Genomic DNA, 23,259 nt, shown 5'->3' on the forward strand with positions numbered 1-23,259 from the left:
TCTCCCTATGTAGGTCGGCGTCAACAAAATATTTTTGCATTTGGAGGAAGAAGTTGGTGACTGGAATTTCATGAGAAGATTCCTCCACAACGAAAAATGTCTGTTTTAATTATGTCCATCCCAAATCATGTATCATTTCAGTGACACTCTCTCCATTATTTTGTGGTAATACAAAACGTGCTGCCCTTCTTTGAACTTATTCGATGTAGTCTGTCAATCCTATCTGGTAAGGATCCCACACTGCGCAACAGTATTCTAAAAGAGAATGGATAAGCGTAGTGTACACAGTCTCCTTAGTCCATCTGATACATTTTCTAAGTGTCCTGCCAATAAAATACAGTCATTGGTTAGCCTTCCCCACAACATTTTCTGTGTGTTCCTTCAAATTTAAGTTGTTCGTAACTGTATTTAGTTGAATTAATGGCCTTTAAATTTGACTGATTTATTGTGTAACTGAAGTTTAATGGATTCCTTTTAGCACTTTCCATTATTTAGGGTCCATTGTCAATTTTTGTGCCATACATATATCTTTTCTTAATCTTTTTGCAATTTGTTTTGATCATCTGATGCCTTTACTAGTCGATAAAAGACATCCGCAAACAAGCTAAGACAGCTGCTCAGATTGTCTCCCAAATCATTTATATAGATAAGGAACTGCAAAGGGCCTGTAACACTGCCTTTGAGAACGCCAGAAATCACATCTGTTTTTCTTGACGACTTTCCGTCAGTTACTATGAACTGTGACCTCTCTGACAGGAAATCACAAATCCAGTCACACAACTGAGATGATATTCCATAGGCACGCAATTTCACTACAAACAGCTAGTGTGGTACAGTATCAAAAGCCTTCTGTAAATCTAGAAATACAGAATCAATTTGAAATCCATTGTCAATAGCACTCAACACTTCATGTGAGTAAGGCGCTAGTTGTGTTTCACAAGAACGACGTTTTCTAAATCCGTGTTGACTGTGTATCAATAGACCGTTTTCTTCGAGGTAATTCATTATGTTCAAACAAAATATGTTATAAAATCCTGCTGAATATCGACGTTAATGATATCAGCCTGCAATTTAGTGGCTTACTTCTCCTATCTTTCTTGATTATTGACGTGATCTGTGCAAGTTTCCAATCTTTTGTCGAGTGCATGGTTGTATATGATTGTCCAGTATGGAGGTATTGCATCAGCATACTCTGAAATAATCTAATTGGTACACAGTCTGGACCAGAAGACTTATCTGTTAAGTGATTTAAGTTGCTTCACTACTCCGAGGATATCTACTTCTACATTACTCATGTTGTCAGCTGTACTTGATTCAAACTCTGGAATATTTACTTCATCCTCTTTTTGTGAAGGCATTTTGGAAGGCTGTGTTTAGTAACTCTGCTTTGACAGCACTGTCTTCAATAGTATCTCCATTGCTATTGTGCAGAGAAGACACTGATTGTGCCTTGCCACTAGCATACTTCACATACTACCAGAAGCTCTTTGGATTTACTGCCAGGTTTCGAGGAAAAGTTTCGTTGTGGAAACTATTATAAGCATCTCACATCGAGGTCAATGCTAAATCTAAATTTTCTGTATGAGATCACCAGTTTTGGAGATTCTGCGTCTGTTTAAATTTGGCATGTTTTTTTCATAGTTTCTGCAACAATGATCTGACCAGTTTTGTGTACCATGGAGGGATCGGCTCCATCATTTGTTAATTTACTAGGTATAAATCTCTCAACTGCTGCCAATACTATTTATCTCTCTGTCCCTATGTGCCTCAGTCTCAGTCCCTGTCCCTGTGTTTCGTCCCTGTCCCCATCCCATCCCATTCCATTCCCCCCCCCCCCCCCCTCTCTCTCTCTCTCTCTCTCTCTCTCTCTCTCTCTCTCTCTCTCTCTCTCTCTCTCACTCTCACTCTCACTCTCTCACTCACTCACTGACACTATTTTATCACTACTTGGGACAAATGTCACACTATGTAAAAACAAAAATCATTGCTGATAAATTTTATAAGACCTTTCCTTATCCTTGTAAATTCTGCATTATTGCCAACACACTTTGTATTTTACCTGTAGAGCATAACTTTTACATGACAGCGACAATGCGTTACTATAATGTAGAATGAGTCAGTTCATATACAAGTTCTACATTTTGTAAGTATAAATACTGCTATATGTTGATAATTACTTGACTGGCTTTTACATTAATGTTTGTCCACATTTTAATTTAGTATGTTATTCTACTAAAATGTGGACTGTAACTACAATTTATCAGTTATCAAGTGTAAATTAAAACTAAAGAAATTACAAATATGTAGGAAATTAAGGAGATGGGACCTGGATAGGTTGAAAGAACCAGAAATTGTTGAGAGTTTCAGAGGGAGCATTAGGCAATGATTGACTTGAATAAGGGAAAAGAATACAGTAGAAGATGAATAGATAGCTTTAAGAGTGCAAATAGTGTAGGCAGCAGAAGATCAAATACGTAAAACAACACTGTCTAGTAGAAATTCTTGGAAAACAAACGAGATATTGAATTTAACTGATGAAAGGATATAGCATAAAAATGCAGCAAATGAAGCAGGTGAAAGAACGCAAATGTACAAAAACTGAGTGACAAAAAGTGCAAAATGGCTAACCAGAAATAGCTAGATGACAAAGGTAACGATTTAGAAGCACCTTTCACTGGGGAAAAAAATAGAAACTATCAGCCAGAAAATTTGACTTTCAGAGGAAAGAGAAGCAGCTGTATCCACATCATGAGCTCATATGGAAAACCAGTCCTATGCAAAGAAGGGAAAGCTGAAAGGTGGAAGGAGTATGTACAGGGTCTATACGAGGGAGATGAACTTGAAGGGAATATCATAGAAATGGGAGAGGATGCAGATGAAGATGAGATGGGAGGTATGATACTGCAAGAAGAATTTGACAGTGCACTGAAAGACCGAAGTCAAAACAAGGCTCTAGGAGTAAATGACATTCCATCAGAACTACTGACAGTCTTCGGAAAGCCTGACATTTGGTGTACAAGATGTATGGAACAGGTGAAATATTCCCAGACTTCAAGAAGAATATAATAATTCCAATTCTAAAGAAAGCAGGTGCTGGCAGTAGCAAATATTACCTAACTCTCAGTTTAATAAGTTATGGTTGCAAAATACTAAAACTAATTCTTTACAGAAGATTGAAAAAAGTGGTAGAAGTTGACTTCGGGGAAGGTCAGTTTGGATTCTGTAGAAATGTATGAACACACAAAACAATACTTATCCTTATCTTGGAAGAAAGGCAAACAAAAGACAAACCTACATTTATAGCATTTGCAGACTTAGAGAAACCTTTTGACAATGCTGGCTGGAATACTCTTTGAAACTATGAAGTTAACAGGGATAAAATGCAGGGAGTGGAAGGCTATTTACAACTTTTACGGTAACCAAATGGCAGTTATAAGAGTGAAGGGGCATGAAAGTGAAGCAGTAACAGGGTTGTAGCCTATCACCAATGTTATTCGATCTGTACATTGAGCAGGCAGTAAAGGAAAATAAGAAAAAACTGGAGAATACAAGATGAACATCAACAGAAGCAAAACAGGGACAATGGAATTTAGTCTAAGCACACCAGGTGATGCTGAGGGAATTATATTAGAAAATGAGACACTTTAAGTAGTAGATGACTTATGTTATTTGCGAAGTAAAATAACAGATGATGGTTGAAGTAGAGAGGATGTAAACTGCAGACTGGCAACAGCTAGTATAGCGTTTCTCAAAAAGATAAATTTGTTAACATCAAGTATAGTTAAGTGTTAGGACAACATTTCTGAAAGTATCTGTATGGAGTGTAGTCACGTATGAAGTGAAACATGGACAAAAGTTTAGACAAGAAGTGAATAGAACCTTCTTTAAATATGACACCACAGACGAATGTTGTAAATCAGATGGGTCAATCAGGGAAGTAATGAGGTGGTCTGGATAGAATAACAAGGAAAGCTGCATCAAACCAGTCTTTGGAATGAATATCAGAACAACAACAACAACATTAACAACAACACTACTATAAAGACACCTACTGTGTGAAAGGAGTCTCAACAAAAACAATTTTAAAACTGCTTTCATTGCCATAATACATTTTTTTTTTTCGCATGGAGAGTAGTCAAATATTTCTGCAGATGCATACTTTGTCATCTGCCCAACAGTAGGGCATAATATTCAGGATTATTTTTGTCTGGCTATAATAATGTGCAAAATACATGAATATACACCATGGGCACCAGGCCACTGGAGTGCTACACGAGTATTCTGCCAATGACATATCAGCAGGCTGAGCACCAGAGGTTGCCTGTGGTGGGCCACATGACTTGTGCACACGTTACGACATCTGCAATGCTGTTTACCTGAGCCCACCCCTTTGTAAGCATAGTGCATCAGGCACTCACTCATACTGTCTCCATACTTATGAGCAACTATTTGTATCAGTACCTGGATTGCTTCTATTTTTGTGTCTATGTTGTCAAAAGTTGTTCACTTATAGGTGGAAGAAGCATCAACTTTGATTCATTGTAGTCATACTGTTGTTCCTCTCTAACAGTGCAACAAAATTGTTGGTGAGCATCATGTTCAGTTCTACATGCTCTGTCTATTTGGTTGTTCCTTTGGTTCTCCTGTCCATGGAGGAAGTGCTCCAGAGGAGAAGGAGGAGGAGGAGGAGGAGGAGGAGGAGCAGCAGGCTATTACAGCTGCTATCATGGACTTGTCTGCCACATTGACTATACAGGCTTCCACACCCTCAGTGTTCCAACCGCCCTTTCCTCCTTACGATGATGTGGCCAAAGACGAGGCCTGTAAGAAGCAGCTTTGGCAACCCTTTCTCACTTTTGGTGTCACTGATGCGAACATGTTAAGGTTTAGTTCCTCTCTTTGATTTCTCACCAGATCTACCAGTTGTGCCAGTTAGCCCCACTCCAGGAACCTGCATCACTTTGATTCGACAAAACGTGTAAGTTGTTTCCAAATTATCACTGTAAACACACACGTCATTGCAGCGCATGTAGAGTTCTATCACTGTCAAACAGCTCCACCAGTCCTACAGGGCTTGAGCAGCTGAACACCATGGCCTCAGTATGGCATTATGCAGAGAATCAGAACAGCATGCTGTTTCCTGATTCTCTGCATAATGTCCTACTGTGACATATGCTGCAGGTCCCACAATAAGGAAACCATGGCCTCAGCTACAAGTGTCAGTTTGTTACCAATGCTCATCATGATTCCTATGCTGATTCTACAGTCCATGATGCTGTCACTTGGTTCGCTCCTGACAAGGAGATTCATCAACATCTGCTGCAGTGCGAGAATCAATGTTTGGTTGAAGTGTTAAATATTGCTCAATCTTTAGAGTTATCTTATGCTGCTGGGAATCAGAATGAGGCTACATGAAGAAGAGCAAGCTGTGATGAGCACCCTACCTCCACAAGTTTTAAAGCAAACACCTGAAGTACATCCACCAAAAATAGTAAAAGCATCAGACACAATTACAGCAACAGCAATACCAAAAGCAGCAGCAGCAGCAGCAGCTCCATCAACAGCAGAGCCAGCTTTGACACCAGCAGCAGCACTAGAATCAGAACCAACTTCTGCAGCAGTATCTCCATCAAAAGTAGTAAAAACATCAAGAACAGTTACAACAACAACAACAACAACAACAACAACAAATAATAATACAGTAATATCTCTGTCAACTGCAGAGCCAGCTCGAACACCAGCAGCAAAATTGACAGTTAGGGCGACAGAACCATCATTAACAACAGCAGAAACATCCATAACAGCAGCAGAACCAGCACTGTCAGCTAAAATAACTTCAGACAGTAGACTGAAGCCAGTGACGCCATCCTATCAAAATGATTTTTTAGAGGAAACCAGAAAGACACGGAATACCACAAGATAAACAGAGAAATGACATTATTTAAGTTGGAAAAGCAGAGGTATCTACAACAAGGTATTTACAACTTAAAAAATAATCCATCACAATGTATAGGGCCTGAACAACAAATATGAACATTTAGATGAGTTTGTACATGAAACCATGCCAGATGTACTTGCTATTAGTGAACACTGGATATCTGATGCCGAATCAGAACTTTTTAAGCCTCTAAACATGGTACCAGCTAATAAATTTTGTAGGTCTTCCATCAGAGGTGGGGGGGTACCAATGTATATAAAAAGCACATTTGATTTTAATTCTGTAAATGAGAGTAAATATTCATTAGAATGGACAACTGAATCATGTGCAGCACATATAAAGATACCAAGTGGTGATACTTATGTTACATGTTTGTGGTATCTCTGGCGTAGTGTGCCCTATCTTTGGACTACCTTTGTTCTATGCTCTCTCAACGCACAACTTTTGTACTGCCATGTTGTTCTCGCTTACTTCAGTGTCTAATAAATGCATTTACGGTGTCTAAGGAGTGTTACTACTGAACTACAATATGTGATAACCACAGTGGTGACCCCGACATCATTGTCGGTATATTAGTGAGTTATTTTGTGCTTCTCTTCATCATTAACGGACTTTGTGTGCCAGCCCACAATGTCTTCAGAACAATGGTTCTGTCAGTGTGTTTCAGTGCTAGTGATACACATCCTATTAACTGTGCTTGTAACCATGAGTGGTGAAGTATACCTAATGTGCATTTGGTTAAAAGTGAACGCTTATCTACTCTCGGCAACACTGCCAGACACTTAACCTTAACCAGCTCAACATGGCCAACGTCGAGTGCAACTACACAGTAACGGCCACTACATGGACAGTGCATTCCACCTAGTGACATCGTGGACAATAACCCAATTAAAGACATGTGGTTTACCCCTCAGCTATGCAGTCTCCTTTGGTATGGTTTGGTTTGGTTTGGTTTGATGTGCCGATGAAGTTTTAGAGCTGTGATCTGAACATTGCAATGCACTGGGTTGCACATTCTTATATACCTAGTGTCACAACATCCCCCTATTCGTAACTTGGCTACGGAACTTCCGCCGAGACTTTTCTGTCATATGGACCATATTTGTCAGCACTCTTCTGACGCATGCTATATTCGCAGCGCAGAGCATGTTGTGGCAGACTACATATCTCACATCTGCGTGCTAACCACACCACTGAACTTTGATGAGCTCGCCCGACTTCAGACCGAAGACATCGATATACAGCGATTAATTTTAGACGAGTCATAGCTCTGTGTCCAACCTTATGTCCTGCATGGATCGACGACCCCGGGCCTTTGTGATGTGTCTACGGGCACTCCTCACCCCTTGGTACCCTCCGCTCTTCTACACGGGGTCTATAATGCTTTGCACAACTTGGCCCACCCTGGAATGTGGGCCACGACGAGGCTGGTTACTGAACGCTTCATCTGGCCCCGCGCCATGCCAGCAGAGCAAGGTTGGCAGGCACGCTCAACCTCCATTAGGCAAGTTCGATGTTCCAAGATGTCGCCTTCAGCACGTCCACATCGATGTGGTTGGTCCACTCCCCCCTTCCGAGGGGTACGGAAACATATTATCAATCATCGACCGTGTAACCCGCTGGGTCCCTCTCGTCGACATCATAGGCGAGACCATCGCTTGTTCTTTTGTATCCGTGTGGGTTGCAAGGTTCGGCTGTCCCCTTTCCCTCACAACTGATCAGGGATGACAGTTTGAATACGCACTCTTTGCTCGACTGTGTGAGCCCTGCAGTGTCGTTAAATTCCATACCACGGTCTACCACCGACAGGCGAACAGCCTGGTCGAACGGTGACACCAAACTCTCAAGGCTGCACTTATGTGCCATGGTGGGTTATGGTCCAAGTCCCTTCCTTGGGTCTTGATCAGCATCCACTGGGCCCATAAAAAGGACTTTAACACAGCGCTGGCTGAGATTCTCTATGTAGAGCCCCTCCTCCTTCCAGCAGAGTTCGTGGAGAATGCACCATCGGCTGATGGATCTTCTGACCATTGTTGAATGGGTTCGTGGGCACATCGCTTGCCTGTGACCCCCCTGCCAAGCTCTCATTCCACGCTGCCAGTGTTTGTCCACAAGAACCTCGCATCGTGTGAATTTGTGATGCTGTATGATGACTCCATAAGAGCGGCCTTGCAAACATCTTATTCGGGCCCCCACCATGTGTTGTGTCATGGCGTGAATACGTCCATAATTGATCTAAATGGATGACCACTGACTGTGTCCGTTAACCACTTGAAACCGGCATGTTCCCTCTCCGACCTGCATTCCGATCTGCCAGCCGTCGCTGCCACTCCGCCTCATGATGCTGCCGACCTGGCTTTGAATGACGTTCTGCCATCTACGCAGCAGTTGGCCACACGGGACTCTTGCAGCGCGGATTTTGGACGCGCCTACTACTTGCGCTGGCTGCTGCCGTCAACCACCGTGCTGACACAATGGTTACAAGTTCAAGCGAGGAAGCTTCCCTCCACCATGCTCCCCACTGCTGGGGAGGAGGAGGAGGGTGGGGAGGAGCCTCTGGCATAGAGTGTCCTATCTTTGACACTGACATCTTTGGACTACCTGTGCTCTCTCGGCACACAACTTTTGTACTTCCATATTGTTCTTGCTTACTTCAGTGTCTAATAAATGTATTTACGATATCTAAAGTGTGTTATTACTGGCCTATGACATGTGATAACCACATGTTAATATAGTCCCCCAAGTAGAAACTTTGAAGTTTTTTAACAAAGTTTTGTGACATGATGGAGAATTTTTTATGTCACACCTGAATAAGTAAGTAATTATAGGAGATTTCAACACAAATGTACTAGCAGACAAGTTACACACTAGAATATTCGTATATTCATGTATACCCTGCCTGAATATAATTTAAGATACCTGAGAAATACTAGAACCAGGGAGACTGGAACATGCTAGTCTGCAATAGATAACAATCACTATATTCATCTTTATGATCTTACATCTTCTGTTGTTGTAAGTGCTTTGTCGAACCATCGCAAAGTAGAACTAGTTGTGAACATAAAGGCTCCGACACATAAATGCTATAAATATGTTAGGATGAATACAGACCAAAATTAACTCGTTTGAATGAAATGCTAAGCGATGTAGATTGGAACCATATTCTAACACCACATTACAGTTATGGCAAATTCTCATTTGAACTATACTACATTCTCAACCAAGTCTGCCCATTTGTAAAAAAGAGAATTCAGTCACGTGCTGTAACCTGAAACTGGATACCAAGTTCATTCGGTGAGGCTAGAGAAAAACTAAGACGGTATGAGTATGCTGTGTTAAATAATTTGAGCAATAAAAAATTAAAAGATGAGCTCAGAAAGTATCGTAAATACTATATAGACCTACTAAATTCTGGAAACTCCAATCTAGTCTGTTTATGTTTGGGTGTTAGAGCAATTTTCTGCAGTTGTTTCTTGAATGTACGATGTTTGTTTGTTTCACAAAATTTGCTGTACATGTCTGGCAGTTACTGGTAACCATAAATCACCAACAAGTTGAGAAGAATAAATGTCTGTCATCCTCTATTTTCACAAAAGTAAGGGTTTTGATGTCTCAGATAATTTTCTCCTTTGTCCACATTTTCCATTCTGCCCATATTGTGTGCCCAAAGTAACTGAATTATAAGTCACTGCAATTTAACAGTTCAGTTTCTTGGAGATTTGTTGATTAGAGTGTCATTTGATTCTTCATTACATGAAAACTTTTTTCCGTCAGTCATTGTAACAATTTTGTTTTATGTACACAACCTGCTCTGGCACTAGTGATGCCCATTTCCCATCTTCAGGAAAGGCACGTATGCACAGGGTCAACTGCCTTTATACCGAGCTCCACATTCTACCACCTGAAACTATGTCCTGTTATCTACCATACTGCTGACATCATATGTGATACCATATGACTGCATTTGTCAGTATACTGGTTCTCATACTATTACATATACACTGCACACAATTATTTCATCAGATAATGTTAATTTTGTTACAAATATCCATGCCTTTATGCTGATTTCCACTACTGCACTGATTTCATTAACTTGTTTGAAATAGTGAAACACAACTACTTTGAATTTAATGGGAAAATGTACCAACAAGCTGACAGCCTTACAATGGGCAACCCATTAGCAGCATTCTAGCACACAAAATCATTAATGCACAGCAGGGAAAATTTTTAAAAAAATTATTCAGCTGCAAATCTGGGTATTCAATCATATTCTAGGTATGTAGATGACATTCTGATTATCTGCAGTGGACCTAATAGCAGAATTTATCATGCACTTAAGATTTTTAATGAACTTTATGAAAAACTTAACTTCACCTGTTAACTACAAAATGAGAATCGTCAGCTTACTTAGTTAGACCTCACTAACTATAAAGTTAACATCTCTTTTGTCATTTTTCAAAAGAACCAGGATAGGCTAAAATTTTCTTGTCAGTTCTGCACATCCCCAATCTCATAACAAAGCCTTTCCTAGGTCTCTTTCAGCGCCTTTATAACCCAAAAAAATAATTTGAAATAAATTTAATAAACACTATAACAGTTAACAATGGTTATGAGACTTCCTTTGTTGATAATATTTTCAAAGTAAAAACTAACAGCTGAGTCACTACTTTAAGTAATATTGCTAATACTGACAGTGACAAAAGCAAAAAAATTCTCTCGGTCCATACTTTGTGACCTTTCCTACTGAATTTGTCATCTGCTAGACTCAAGATGTGGATGCAAAGTTGCCTTTTCCACTAAAAACAGATTGTAGAATAACTTCTTTGCATAATTCAAGGGTTTATAAAATCACCTGTGACACTTGGTCAATCTATTATGTAGTACACACTGGAAGAGCCATCAGTTATCAGATATAAAGTGCATTAATTACGAAGAAAGAGTAATAATATGCAGAGTTCATCCTTTGAAAATAATCTGCTAATAATAGGCCACAAACTGAATTGAGTGTTAAGTTACTATCCTCCATAAAGGAAAGAAAGGCTATAGGCTTGATATTCTTGAACTGGAAATTTTTATGCAAATGTCTGACGATGATTGTCTCATTCTCAGTGAATAGTTACCACTGTGAAATAAATATTTCTTTAATGGCATTAAACCACTAGTCACAACTGTGTGACATATTGTCATTCTTTCGCTGGAGGTCTTTACACACAGTTCTCAAACAATGTTTTCCTCCTCCTAATTGTTTTTATTGTATTCCATAGCTTTTATACCTATTATGTTAATTCTGTTCATTTTAAGCACTTTAACACCATCAGCTCAGGACAGTGTTCAAGTCTTTTGAGGCAGCATGTCCGAAAAAAATCTTCTGTTTTCAAGCTGCGTCAATTCAAATAAAATTCTTGAGCTTTCATTGGTCATCTCTGGCATCTTCATCAGTAGTAAAACCACTTAATGCCAGGGCTGGCAGTGTTTTCACTTATATAGCTGTGACTACGGCCTCTGACACCAATAAGAGGGCCAAAAATGACGCGTGCACAGAAGCTGATTGGGCAGCTTATGGTAACTCTGCCCTGCCCCAGGATCAAGTGAAGTCATGTGGCACGAAGGGCTGGCAGCACATGTGGAACTGCCACTCCCATCCCACTACCAGTGTCAGACATTCATCATTACTTCCTTTCAACATCCAAAGCCCATCCCCATGCCCTTCTAAGTGTGTCAAATAGTTGCTGTTCACTCTGATCTCTGCTGCCTCTTTTATAATGCAATCCCAGTACGTTGATACACCTCTGATCTTGGGGGAGGTGCAGAAAACTGGTCTCAGTCCATGTGTCTGCAGCACATGTCCCAACTTGCTGTTCACTGCCCCACAGAATGGCAGGAAAGCAACCAGCTTGGCCTCTTCTGCTGATTCACAAGGCGTTGTTCTTCTGTGGCACCTGAAAGGATTTCCGATGTCTCTCTCTCTCTCTCTCTCTCTCTCTCTCTCTCTCTCTCTCTCTCTCTCTCTCTATATATATATATATATATATATATATATATATATAGAGAGAGAGAGAGAGAGATCGGAAATCCTTTCAGGTGCCACAGAAGAACAACGCCTTGTGAATCAGCAGAAGAGGCCAAGCTGGTTGCTTTCCTGCCATTCTGTGGGGCAGTGAACAGCAAGTTGGGACATGTGCTGCAGACACATGGACTGAGACCAGTTTTCTGCACCTCCCCCAAGATCAGAGGTACGCTGCACCCTGTTAGACGACTTAGCTCTTTGTGTGTCTGGTGTGTATGGTGTCATTCGTGTATGCTGCAGCATCTATATAGGTCAGACAATTCACACAGTTGAACCATGTTATACTGAGCGCAAGCGACAAGCTGAGCAAAGGAAGTGTGATAAGTTCGCCATAGCTGAGCATTGCTTGGAAAACAGAAAAAACCCAATCCTGTCGTCTTTCCCTCTCCTTCCCTCTTTCCTGATGAGGCAACAGTTTGTTGCGAAAGCTTGAATTTTGTGTGTATGTTTGTGTGTCTATCGACGTGCCAGCGCTTTCGTTTGGTAAGTCACATCATCTTTGTTTTTTATATATATATATATATATATATATATATATATATATATATATATATATATATAACCATTTTCTCTGAACACGTGCCTCAAATGCTGCAATTCAGACTATGGGTGGTCATCAGAGAACTTTTGCTCTGTGTATTAACTTGTGCATGACCACTTTCTTGTGTACAGGGGGGTTAAAGCCTATTGGCGTTCAAGTATCGACCAGTGTGCATTGGTTTCCTGTACAGTGAGTGACCAAGGCGGCCTCCTGCCATCTGCTAACCTAAAAACAGCCAAGAATTGTAGCTTGCCATCCTTCTCTATCTCGATGGTAAATTTAATGTTGGGATGGACACCATTCATGTGATCTATGAACTGCTGCAGTGTATTTTCACCATGAACCCTATCAGGAAGGTGTCATTGTATCTCAGGAAGCAAGACAGAAGCAATGCCACTGAGTTCAGAGCCTGCTCCTCAGAGTGCTCCATGAAGAAATTCGCGACTGTGGGACAACATGCGACAAGCTAACTCGTGTGTTACAGTGACATGGACTGAGACCAGTGTTCCAGCTCGCCAACAGGACATGAGATATGCTACACCTTGTGACATGGCTTTGCGTGTGCCCAGTGTGTATGGTATCCCTTGCAAATGCAGTAGCATCTATATAGGTCAAACAATTTGCACAGTTGAATAGCATTGTACTGAGTATAAGCGACACACTAAACAAGGGAGCTTCAGTAGTCGACCATGGCTGAGTGTTGCTTGGAAAAAAGACAGAAAATACAGTTTGAAAACATACTGGGACTCCATTATAAACGAGACAGGGGAGATTAGAATGAACAGCAGCAAGTTTAACAGAGGCCAGAGAGCATGAAGGCAGGCTTTGGATGTTGAAAGGAAGCAACAATGAATGCTTGACACTTTTAGTGGGGCAGGAATAGCAGCTTCAAATGTGGTGCCAAGCCCCTCACGCCACCTGATGTCAACAGTCCCACGGTGGGCCGGAGCTGCCATAAGCTGCCCAATTAGCTTCTGTACAAGAGTCATTTCAGTGGCAGAGGCCACTGGATGGCAAGAAGTGGAAAACTGTGCCAGCCCTGGTAGTGAGTGGGTTTACTCCTGACAATGATGGCAGAGATGGCCATTAAAAGCTCAAGAATTTTATTAAAATTTATGCAGTTTGAAAACCAAGATGATTTTACTTATAAATAGCAATAACAACTGCTGTTTCATTTTACAGCATTCCCTGTATATTTCAGTTATTACCCATTTTTACATTTTTGTTATTAGGCTTGGTCTCTTAACTATTTTCATTTACAATAATACTGTTTTGTTAATTCGTGCTGCTCTAGACTATTCACTTCCCCATAGGTGGCACACACCATGCTGTTTCCACATAGCTGCAAAATCAGTCAACAAACCTACCATATGTCAATCCCAGTGGCTTGCTATATTCATGGTTTTAATGTTGGTTTTAAAAGGCAACTTTTACTTGTTTGACTGTCATGTTTTCTCTCTCCATGCAATGTGAATCTTTGTAAGTGGTACTTTTTTCTGTTTTTAATACTTATAGCGCTACTTAAGGTTTTTGCCATTATTCTCCTATGATGATTAAAAAAAAGTATAGGTAACTAACTAATTCTGGGGAAGGTATAGTTGGTACTGAAACCAGGTCAATGTAATAAAATTTGTGCAACTGCCTGACTGTTTTTATTCCTCATTAAAATTCTTAAACACAGCATTTTTTGTGATAAAAATCACACTCAGTGCAAAATTCTATAGGGCACCTTCCTCTTGCATTTCTTTCCCTTGCCTTTTTTTCCTACTTTTTCCCCTTCTCTTCTTTTTCCTACTATCAAAGTCCAGTCACCCATAACAAATTTTCATCTACCTTAACTACCTGAATGACTTTGTTTATCCCATCATACTTACTCTCATCATCTGTGGAACTAGCCAACACACAAACAATTTTTGTGAGCATTGGATTTGTGTCTGGGATGGATATGACAGTGTGTTCACTATGCTTCCCATAGTAGCTTACTGTGTTATTAGGCCTAATCCTGCATTACCCCTTTGTGGTTGTGTGCTAACAACACATTACTGACCTGACCAGAAGTCCTGTTCTTTCTGGCATTACTCTTCACTAATTCTCACTACATTCAACTTTGACCTATCCATTTCTCTTTTTACATTCTCTGATCTACCTATCCAATTTAAGGATCTAACATTCCACACACTGACCTGTTAAGCACCCATTTTGTTTTTCCTGACATCCCCCTGAATAGTCCCTGCCCAGACTATTTTGTTTCCAGAATATTTTACCCAAGAGGACATCATTATTAAGGCATATAGTACAGCTCCATTCCCTCAGAGAAAAAGTAATGGCTGTAGTTTCCCCTTGATTTCAACTTTTCACAGGAACAGCATAGAAAGACCATGTTGACTAATGTTACAAGACCATGTCAGTCAGTCAGTCATCCAGGCTGTTGTCCCTGCAACTACTGAGAAGTTGCTGCCCCTCTTCAGGATCCACGGGTTGCCATACACACCCCTCCATTGAGGCTACACCTATGGTATACCCATCTGTACCATCGAGGCACACAAACCACACCATGTGTGCATTTTACCTAGACTTTCACTAACCCTTAGGTCTCAATTTGCCAATGACAACCAATAAAATTAACAATTATTCCTAGCAAAAGCACTTACTACCTCCCCCCCCCCCCCCCCCATCTACGTCACCTAATGCGCAGTCTCTTTCAACTGCAGAAATAGGGAGGCAATAATTAGTCACTTTGGTGTATGCTGCCTACATTAGCAACTAAAGTATCTGCAGATTTTTCATATCACTGTGTGGTCACATACCCTGAAGCATTTTATTTATTGAAATAGGGTCTAGAGGTAGTACACTGAAAGGTAGCAAACTTTTTTAATATTTAAGTTTTACAAGAGAAGACATGTTAATTTCTGAAGCAAAAATTAACTACAGATTTACCAGCTCATTTTAACTTTTGAACATACCTTTGTCCACACAGGATAGTTATTTGTTGTCAAAAATGACTGAGCTCTTTTCATTGCTTCCACTTTTTCATCCTTTGTACAACGTCGGCCAATCCAGACATATATTCCTGATGTCACTGTATCCAAAATAAAGCAGTCCTGGAAAAATTTAAACAGTTTTACTCAATGCAATTAGTGATTTTCATTACACAAATCAGTCATCAATGCTTTTACTCATTAAAGGTAAGAACTTTCAAAAATTATCAATTCTAACCTTAAAGAATATATTTTTTTAAATATGAAAACAGTAAATTTTTATGTCTGAGATTTGCTCATTCGGATGGTGTAGCAGCTGACAAACAAAATAATTTAAACACTGCATTATTGAAAGTTATTTATTTTGATCACTACCTAATATCAGTAGTGTTCAATTAGTAAGTCTTACCTCTAAAATATATGCACTGTACATTGATAATCAGTATATTGAAGAAAACTTTTTTTTTAAGTAGTACAGTTATGTTTACAGTTACATGCATGAATAAGGCAGACCCTAATGCTTTGAGTGCTGTTATTCATAATAAAGTACGCTATTTCCACAAATTCAACATCAATACATGTTATTGGGTTTGCGCAGTTCCATGTGTGTGCCCCCCACCCCCCCATCCCGCCCGCCACCACTACCAAATCAACACGTTTAAAATGTGAGTGGTGCAGCAAGCTATGAACATGCCTCCTGGCACAACATAGGATCACATGGTGCCTATCAGCTTTTTCAGACTAGGAAAAAAGGTAACAACACAAGTAGCAGAGGACCACTTGAATGTTGTCCCTGATCAATGCTTGGACTTTGTGATCAAGCTGCTGTTTATACAATGACTACTGTGAAAGACTTCATCTTTGCAGGGTTTACTGTGCGTGATGGATTCTGAACTACAGTTCATAGTCAACTACACATGGACTTAAGTTTCAAGTCTTTTGCTTGTGTTCTGTGTAACCAGGGTATTGTACTTAATAAACAAGCAATACATCACAACTCAACAAATTGTAAATGGTTAATAACAGGTTTCAATATATCCAGTCAACTGAAACAAAACTAATTCTCTGACTCATTTCCCAGTAAGGAAGCTCCTTACACTAGTCTTGGCTAACAAACTGTCAACACACCAACCAGTTGCATGGAAACTGCTTTTGAAAGAATATTTTAATCTAATAAAATTACTGGAGAAAACTTTCCTAAAATATTTTAATGTTCAATACTTACTATTTTGTAAAAACTAAATACCTGTTACAAATATGGTGTTACAAAGAAACATTTAGTCTGTTTCCCAGAGAAGAAAAATTTTGTCTTCACCACTTGTTTCAAATTGTTTGGCAATATACTGAAGGGAAATAACTCACATGCAAGAAAGTTAGCTTTCTGTTTGCATAAAAAGTAAAATACGTTTTATTTGGAGGAACAGACTGAAAATTTTGTTTAGGCATTCATGATTAGTTCTCTTAATTGTTCTTTGCCAGAACTTACACATATGTTAGTGGAAAAGCAATTACTTTGGACAGAAAGAAACTTTGCTCTGCTGAGCATTCCAAAATTAGATACATTATATAAGTCACAACAGTAGTTGTAAGTGCAAATTATGTTGACACAGAAAACAGCAGAAATGTGTCCAATAATCCACATATTTTACATTACCAGTATGTGTCACAAGAAAGACTACTGGATATCCCTTGCAGTACTTCAAATACGAGTGGTACAAGTTTATTGGAACAATAAGTATGATTTGGAGAAGTCTTCCTCTTTTCAGCAAAGAAATCAGCCTATAGCCCAACTCAAGTTAGTATCTACCCTTCATGACTTATGAAGGGGAGATTAATTGAAGTGAATTTAGTTTTATTTACAAAAATCCACTTGAAGTTTCCTAAACATGCTGAAAGCTACAAGAAAATAATTTAGAATCATAAGAACAAACACACACACACACACAAAAACACACACACACACACACACACACACACACACACACACACACACACACACAATTTTTCCATGAAGATTTGTTGTTCTTACAGCATGTAACAGTGTTTTGTGGATGATACATCATATCTTTCTGTCATTACACCCCCTCTTCATTTTCCATTCATAAATGGTGAGTGGCAATGACTGTCATCAAGTCTCTGTTTCAGTTCCAGGTTCACCAATTTTCCCATCATGGCTATTTTGTTAGATGTAATCACGTGGGGGAGGAAGTAATATGTTGCTCAACTATCATTGAAACATGTACTTTTCTGAATTGTAACAGCAACACTTTCTGTGGCACACTATGTCTGTCTTACAGTATATGCCACTGGAACTGGTCAAGTATATTCATGATGGTCTCATGCTGATTAAACCAACCCATGATGAAACACACAGCTCTTCTCTGCATCTTTTCTATCTCCTATATTAATCCTACATCAAAAGGGTCCTAAACTGTTCAGCATTAGTCACGAATTTATGTAACATGGGTTTCTTAAGCTAGGTCCTTCATATGAAATTTCTATTTTCCTTCCAACTCTTCCACTGAACCAGTCTCTGGCATGTACCTTTCCTCAACTAGTTTTATGTTGGCAATCCATCTTCAGTCATCCTGGACAGTTATCACTTAATGCTTTATTATTATGATTGTTTCCAATATTAATTTAAGTGCTGTAACAAAATAATAAGAATAAACCACATAGGGGAATATCAAATTGATCATATGGTAACAGCCAGAAAATTCTCTCCAGAAATCATGACAGTGAGGGTATGCAAGGGTTTTATAGAGTTTGATCATCACCTCTCACAGATCAAAATCCATCTGATGCCAAACAAAGAAAGTTCTGACAATTTCAACTCCTACATATAGGCACACAATACATACAAGAACACAGAACAGTTCACAAAAACACAGAAGTGGACCTCAGACTGTGACAGAGCCCCATATCTGAGCATGGAAGACTTTCGGCATAGCCACAAAACTCCAGAGAATTGGTATTTTTTTTTTAGAAATACAAAATCTAAAACAATTAGACATATTAAAAAGGCATACCACTTCAAAAGATTAGACAAAATCAACAATAATTTCAAAAGAAATAACACATGAAATTTTTAGAAGGACATTTAGGGCAGAACTAATGAAGTACAAGCCACCCAGTCTGTTTTAGTCACCCTGAAGGAAAACAGGAGATGAATGAACAGGTCAGCTGTGATACCCTGAAGCAGTACCTCGAGAAACTGTTGAATTGAACCACTTTCAGACAGACCCCAATTTTGCTTAACTACACCTAATGAAAAATCTATTCAACCTACACAAGTGGTAATACAAAACATGATTTAACACCTCAAAAACAACACAGCACAGGGGAAGAATGTGTAATCACAGAAATGCTCCAGACTGGAAAAATTCTTTGATCCACCATTTACATAAAAAGTGGGATAAGACAGATCCAAAAAACAATTACCAAGATATTACATTTCTATCAATTGCCTACAAAGGTCTCTCATTTGCCCTGCTTACCACATTGGAGCAATAGACAGAACATTTGATAGGTCAACATGAGGCATGCTTCTGACCAGGCCAATCGTGTGCAGAACAAATCTGCAACACCGATATACAAACTGCAAAGTTGTCACTTTCACAGACTTAAAAGGAGCCTACAATTATCAACCACATCACCTTATTTAATATACTTTATGAATATGGTGTGGATAATAAAACCACTATGTTAACTGATTGATTGACTGGTGTAGGGGAGGGAGGGGGGGGGGGGGGGGGTCACGGGTCATATTGGAAATGTCATCAGTTCCGCAATTCAAAAGTTACTTGCCAAAGAGAGAGGATCCACAAGTGGACAGATCCAATCAGTGAGGTCAAACTATAAAGTGAGGAAGTTAAAACACACACAGTAGAAGGCATAAAAGAGTAGGCCAAATCTACAGACTGTAAAAACAGAGGGATAAAAGAGCAATCTTTGCACAGGGGAGTGATTATGGGTCCCAGGGAAAACACTAACAGAGGCCGAACCACAACAACCCTTCCCCCACTCCACAAGTAAAGCAAAATCTTATATCTGAAAATAAAAACCTCTTTCACGTAGGAAACTGAGGACCAGTTGAACCATCCATGATTCGTCTGATAATACTAAAGACAAAGAATCTGGAAGGTTATACTTTGTACGAAGGGCCAAAAGAAGGGGGCATTCCACCAATATATGGGACATCATCAGTCTGGCTCCACAGTCACATTGTGGGGGTGCTTGTTATGGAAGAGGAAACAGTATGTGAGCCTGGTGTGACCAATATGTGACAGCATAAGACAGTGGACTTCTTCCAAAGGAGTGGAAGGAAGACAAGCAAACTGCAGTAGTGCACCAGGTGTCATTCCACTTTTGGACAAAGAGAGATCTGATATGGATCTGCATATCTGCACCTGGAATCGTGAAAAGGAAAGGGTTACGTATCTGCCTCTTCAGCTAAATGGTCAGCCAGTTCATTCCCTGGGATACCCACATGACTTGGGACCCAGAGAAAGACAACTGAGTGGGCGGCACAGCCAAGGGCAGAGGAGTTGGTCATGGACAGCAGTGACCAAAGCGTGATGAGAGTAGCATTAGTCTATACCTGCAAGCTGCTCACTGAGTCGGATCATATTGAAACACTGTGGAGGGAGGCCTGAGTAATAAAATGGAGGGCCCTGTTAAAGGCTAGCAGCTCTGCTGTGAACATACTATATGATCCTGGCAGTAAATGGTGTTCCATGCCAGTAGGAGACATGAAAGAGTATCCTGTCTTATCTATCATTTTAGAACCTACAGTGTAGAAGACGGTAGTCCCCTGAAACTCTTGAAGGATGGAACATAAGACACACCAAAATATCACAGGTGCAACAGGGATGGAGCGGGGGGGGGGGGGGGTGAAATGCTTTCCAAACAGCAATCCCACCTGCGGACAGATATCAGGAGGGAGACATCCCTCATTTGCAAAAAGGAAAGAGTACATGGGATGACCAGGGAATCACTGAATAGCGACTGAGTAAGAAACCAGGAGTGGGCTCCATTATCAGGGAGTATACAGGGACAAGGAAAAAAAATTCCCGGATTTCCCGGTTGAAAATACACTTTCTCCCGGGTGAACATACACTTTTCCCGTGTTAAGTGATAGTACACTTCTCCTTGGCACTGTAAAACTTATCAGTCCTTTGAATGTTTATGGTTTTATATGCTGGTGTAGAATTCCCCAGCACTTTAGAAAACAAAACTAAGTGGGGGAAAAAACACGTTTTGGAAAGATCTTTGATGTGCAGCAACATGTATGCTGCATATTTTTATGTTATGAAGGTATAAATTAGAATTCCACCATACACCGCATGTCACTTTCCAAAGCATTGAAATTGTTAGAGCACATGGAATCTAGTAAAACTCAAGGGGAGGGGTGGGACACCAGAAAGACCTGACAAAGATGCAGATAAAATAAGTAAAAAGGTTAGATGTCTTTGGACAAGCCAGTCAAAGTTATAAAACGTGTCATCAGCTAAAATATCCGGTAAAGTAGATGGCAGGGACAGGACAACACGAGATTGACTAAAGCGGGGACACGACAATAAAACATGGCGCACTGTTAATGCCTGACCACAAGGGCACTGCGGGGCTGCGTCACCAGAGAGCAGGTAGCCGTGGCTAAACCGGCAATGCCCAATCCGCAACCTGGTCAGAAGGACCTCCTCTCGCCGAGATGGTCGGGAGGAGGTTGTCCAAGCAGTTGGGAGCGGTTTTACTGCCCGGAGCTTGTTTCCTTGGAGGGATGACCAAGCATCCCACCACAACGACACAAGCCTCTTACAAACATCCCCACGAACGTCAGATGACGGGACACAATGGGAGGCTGGCCGAGGCAGGAGGACTGCAGCCTTGGCTGCAGCATCTGCAGCCTCATTCCCAGGCACTCCTACATGTCCGGGAACCCACAGAAAGCTGACAGGAGAACCATTATCAGCGAAAGAATGGAGGGACTGCTGTATCCGTTGAATCAAGGGATGGACCGGATAGGGAGCTCCAAGGCTCTGAAGAGCACTGAGTGAGTCAGAGCAGAGTACATACGATGAATGGCAGTGGCGGCGGGCATACTGAACGGCCTGAAGGAGAGCAAAAAGCTCGGCCGTAAAGCTCGAACATTGGTTGAGGAGCCGGTATTTAAAGGTGGCAGCCCCGACGACAAAAAGCACAGCCGACACCATCGTCAGTTTTGGAGCCATCGGTGTAAATAAAGGTGTGACCGGCAAGTCGAGCACGAAGTTCGACAAACCGTGAGCAATACACTGCAGCCGGAGTACCCTCCTTCGGGAGTGAGCTGAGGTCGAGATAAATATGAACCGGAGCCTGGAGCCAAGGTGGTGTCGGGCTCTCACCCTCTCTGAAGGTGGTAGGGAGGGCAAAATCCAATTGTCGAAGCAAGTGACGGAAGCGGACTCCGGGAGGCAGCAGGGCAGACACATACAACCCGTACTGACAGTCGAGAGAATCGGCGAAGAAGGACTGGTAAGAGGGGTGGTCGGGCATAGACAACAGCCGGCAGGCATACCGACACAGCAGTACGTCGCGCCGGTAGGTCAATGGTAATTCAGCAGCTTCAGCATAAAGACTCTCGACAGGACTAGTGTAGAAGGCTCCGGTCGCAAGACGTAACCCCCGATGATGTAAATTTCTGATCTTCTGAGCTCTGAAGTCTTCTAGATGGTCGTCCTCAAAGAGCTGATTTTTAATTGAGAGTCAAATGCTCTGTGATTTAAGAAATTCATCGTACATTCTCACACATTGTTCATCTCGTGTAAAAGTAAATTTACTTTGAAAGTAACACTTTTCAAACAACCATTCGCAATATTTTCCCGTGACCTGCTAGAAACTGATTCGTTTCAGCAGTTGCCAGAGAGCGCAAGATAACAGGCACCACTGGTCATGCGCAGCTACGATGACGCAGGAAGCTCGTACGTTCGTACGTGTAAAACATTAAAAGATCTTGCACTATGTAACAAAAGAAACGAAACATCAGAGGATACTTCAAGAGTATCAGAATTTCGTGAACCATACTAAAATGCATAATTCGGCTTAAAGTGCACATTCGTACGTCCAGATTCTGATGTAAATTTTCTTGAGTACCGGTACTGTCTGCTACGTCATGCTCATCGGAAGCAATTTGTTGTTAGGAAGCATTGCATAGTCTTCCTAAAGCCTTTGACACACTTTGCCGTTGGCAGACGCTTGTATGAGCACTATTTTTTGCTGTTGTATATGGCGCATTTCCTTTGCGACTTAAGTTTTATTTTCATTTTTTTTCCGTCTGGTTCATGTTTTGTAGCTGCAGTATTACTCCACAGAAGCAGGATACAGTAATATCCTTTGTTGGAGTATTGATTCTTACCAGCCAAAATCACAAAAATTTAACTGAAAACTAAAACAATAATAGACTCCCTGAATTCTAAAAAATTCCTGCGTTTTTCACGGTTTTCTCCCGGATGAAAAAATTCCCGGGTTTTCCCCGGATCTCCCAGGTCGTAGACACCCTGATTATATTTGTAGAGGGGGAATCCCTGCTCCTAAGAGGATAGTGTCAACAGGACTAGTGCGAAAGGCACCGATAGCTAGGTGCACCCCATAATGATGAACAGGGTTAAGTAGTTTCAGAGTGCAAGGAGCTGCCAAGCTATAAACCTGACAACCATAATCTCGTCTGGACAAAACCAAAGCACAGTAAAGATCGGTA

General features: G+C 40.7%; 1 protein-coding gene across 2 annotated transcripts in view; it reads right to left on the reverse strand.

The window, feature by feature from the left end:
- Positions 1-23,259, reverse strand: part of LOC126470465 (gelsolin, cytoplasmic) — a 298,993-nt gene that overhangs the window by 23,250 nt on the left and 252,484 nt on the right. For both annotated transcript variants that reach the window (XM_050098324.1, XM_050098325.1), the window contains exon 9: positions 15,510-15,647. In XM_050098324.1, coding sequence (XP_049954281.1) covers positions 15,510-15,647 — 138 coding nt within the window. The remainder of the gene's footprint in view (positions 1-15,509; positions 15,648-23,259) is intronic.

Source organism: Schistocerca serialis, chromosome 3 (genome assembly GCF_023864345.2).
Source record: "Schistocerca serialis cubense isolate TAMUIC-IGC-003099 chromosome 3, iqSchSeri2.2, whole genome shotgun sequence".
In the NCBI taxonomy this organism is placed as follows: domain Eukaryota; kingdom Metazoa; phylum Arthropoda; class Insecta; order Orthoptera; family Acrididae; genus Schistocerca; species Schistocerca serialis.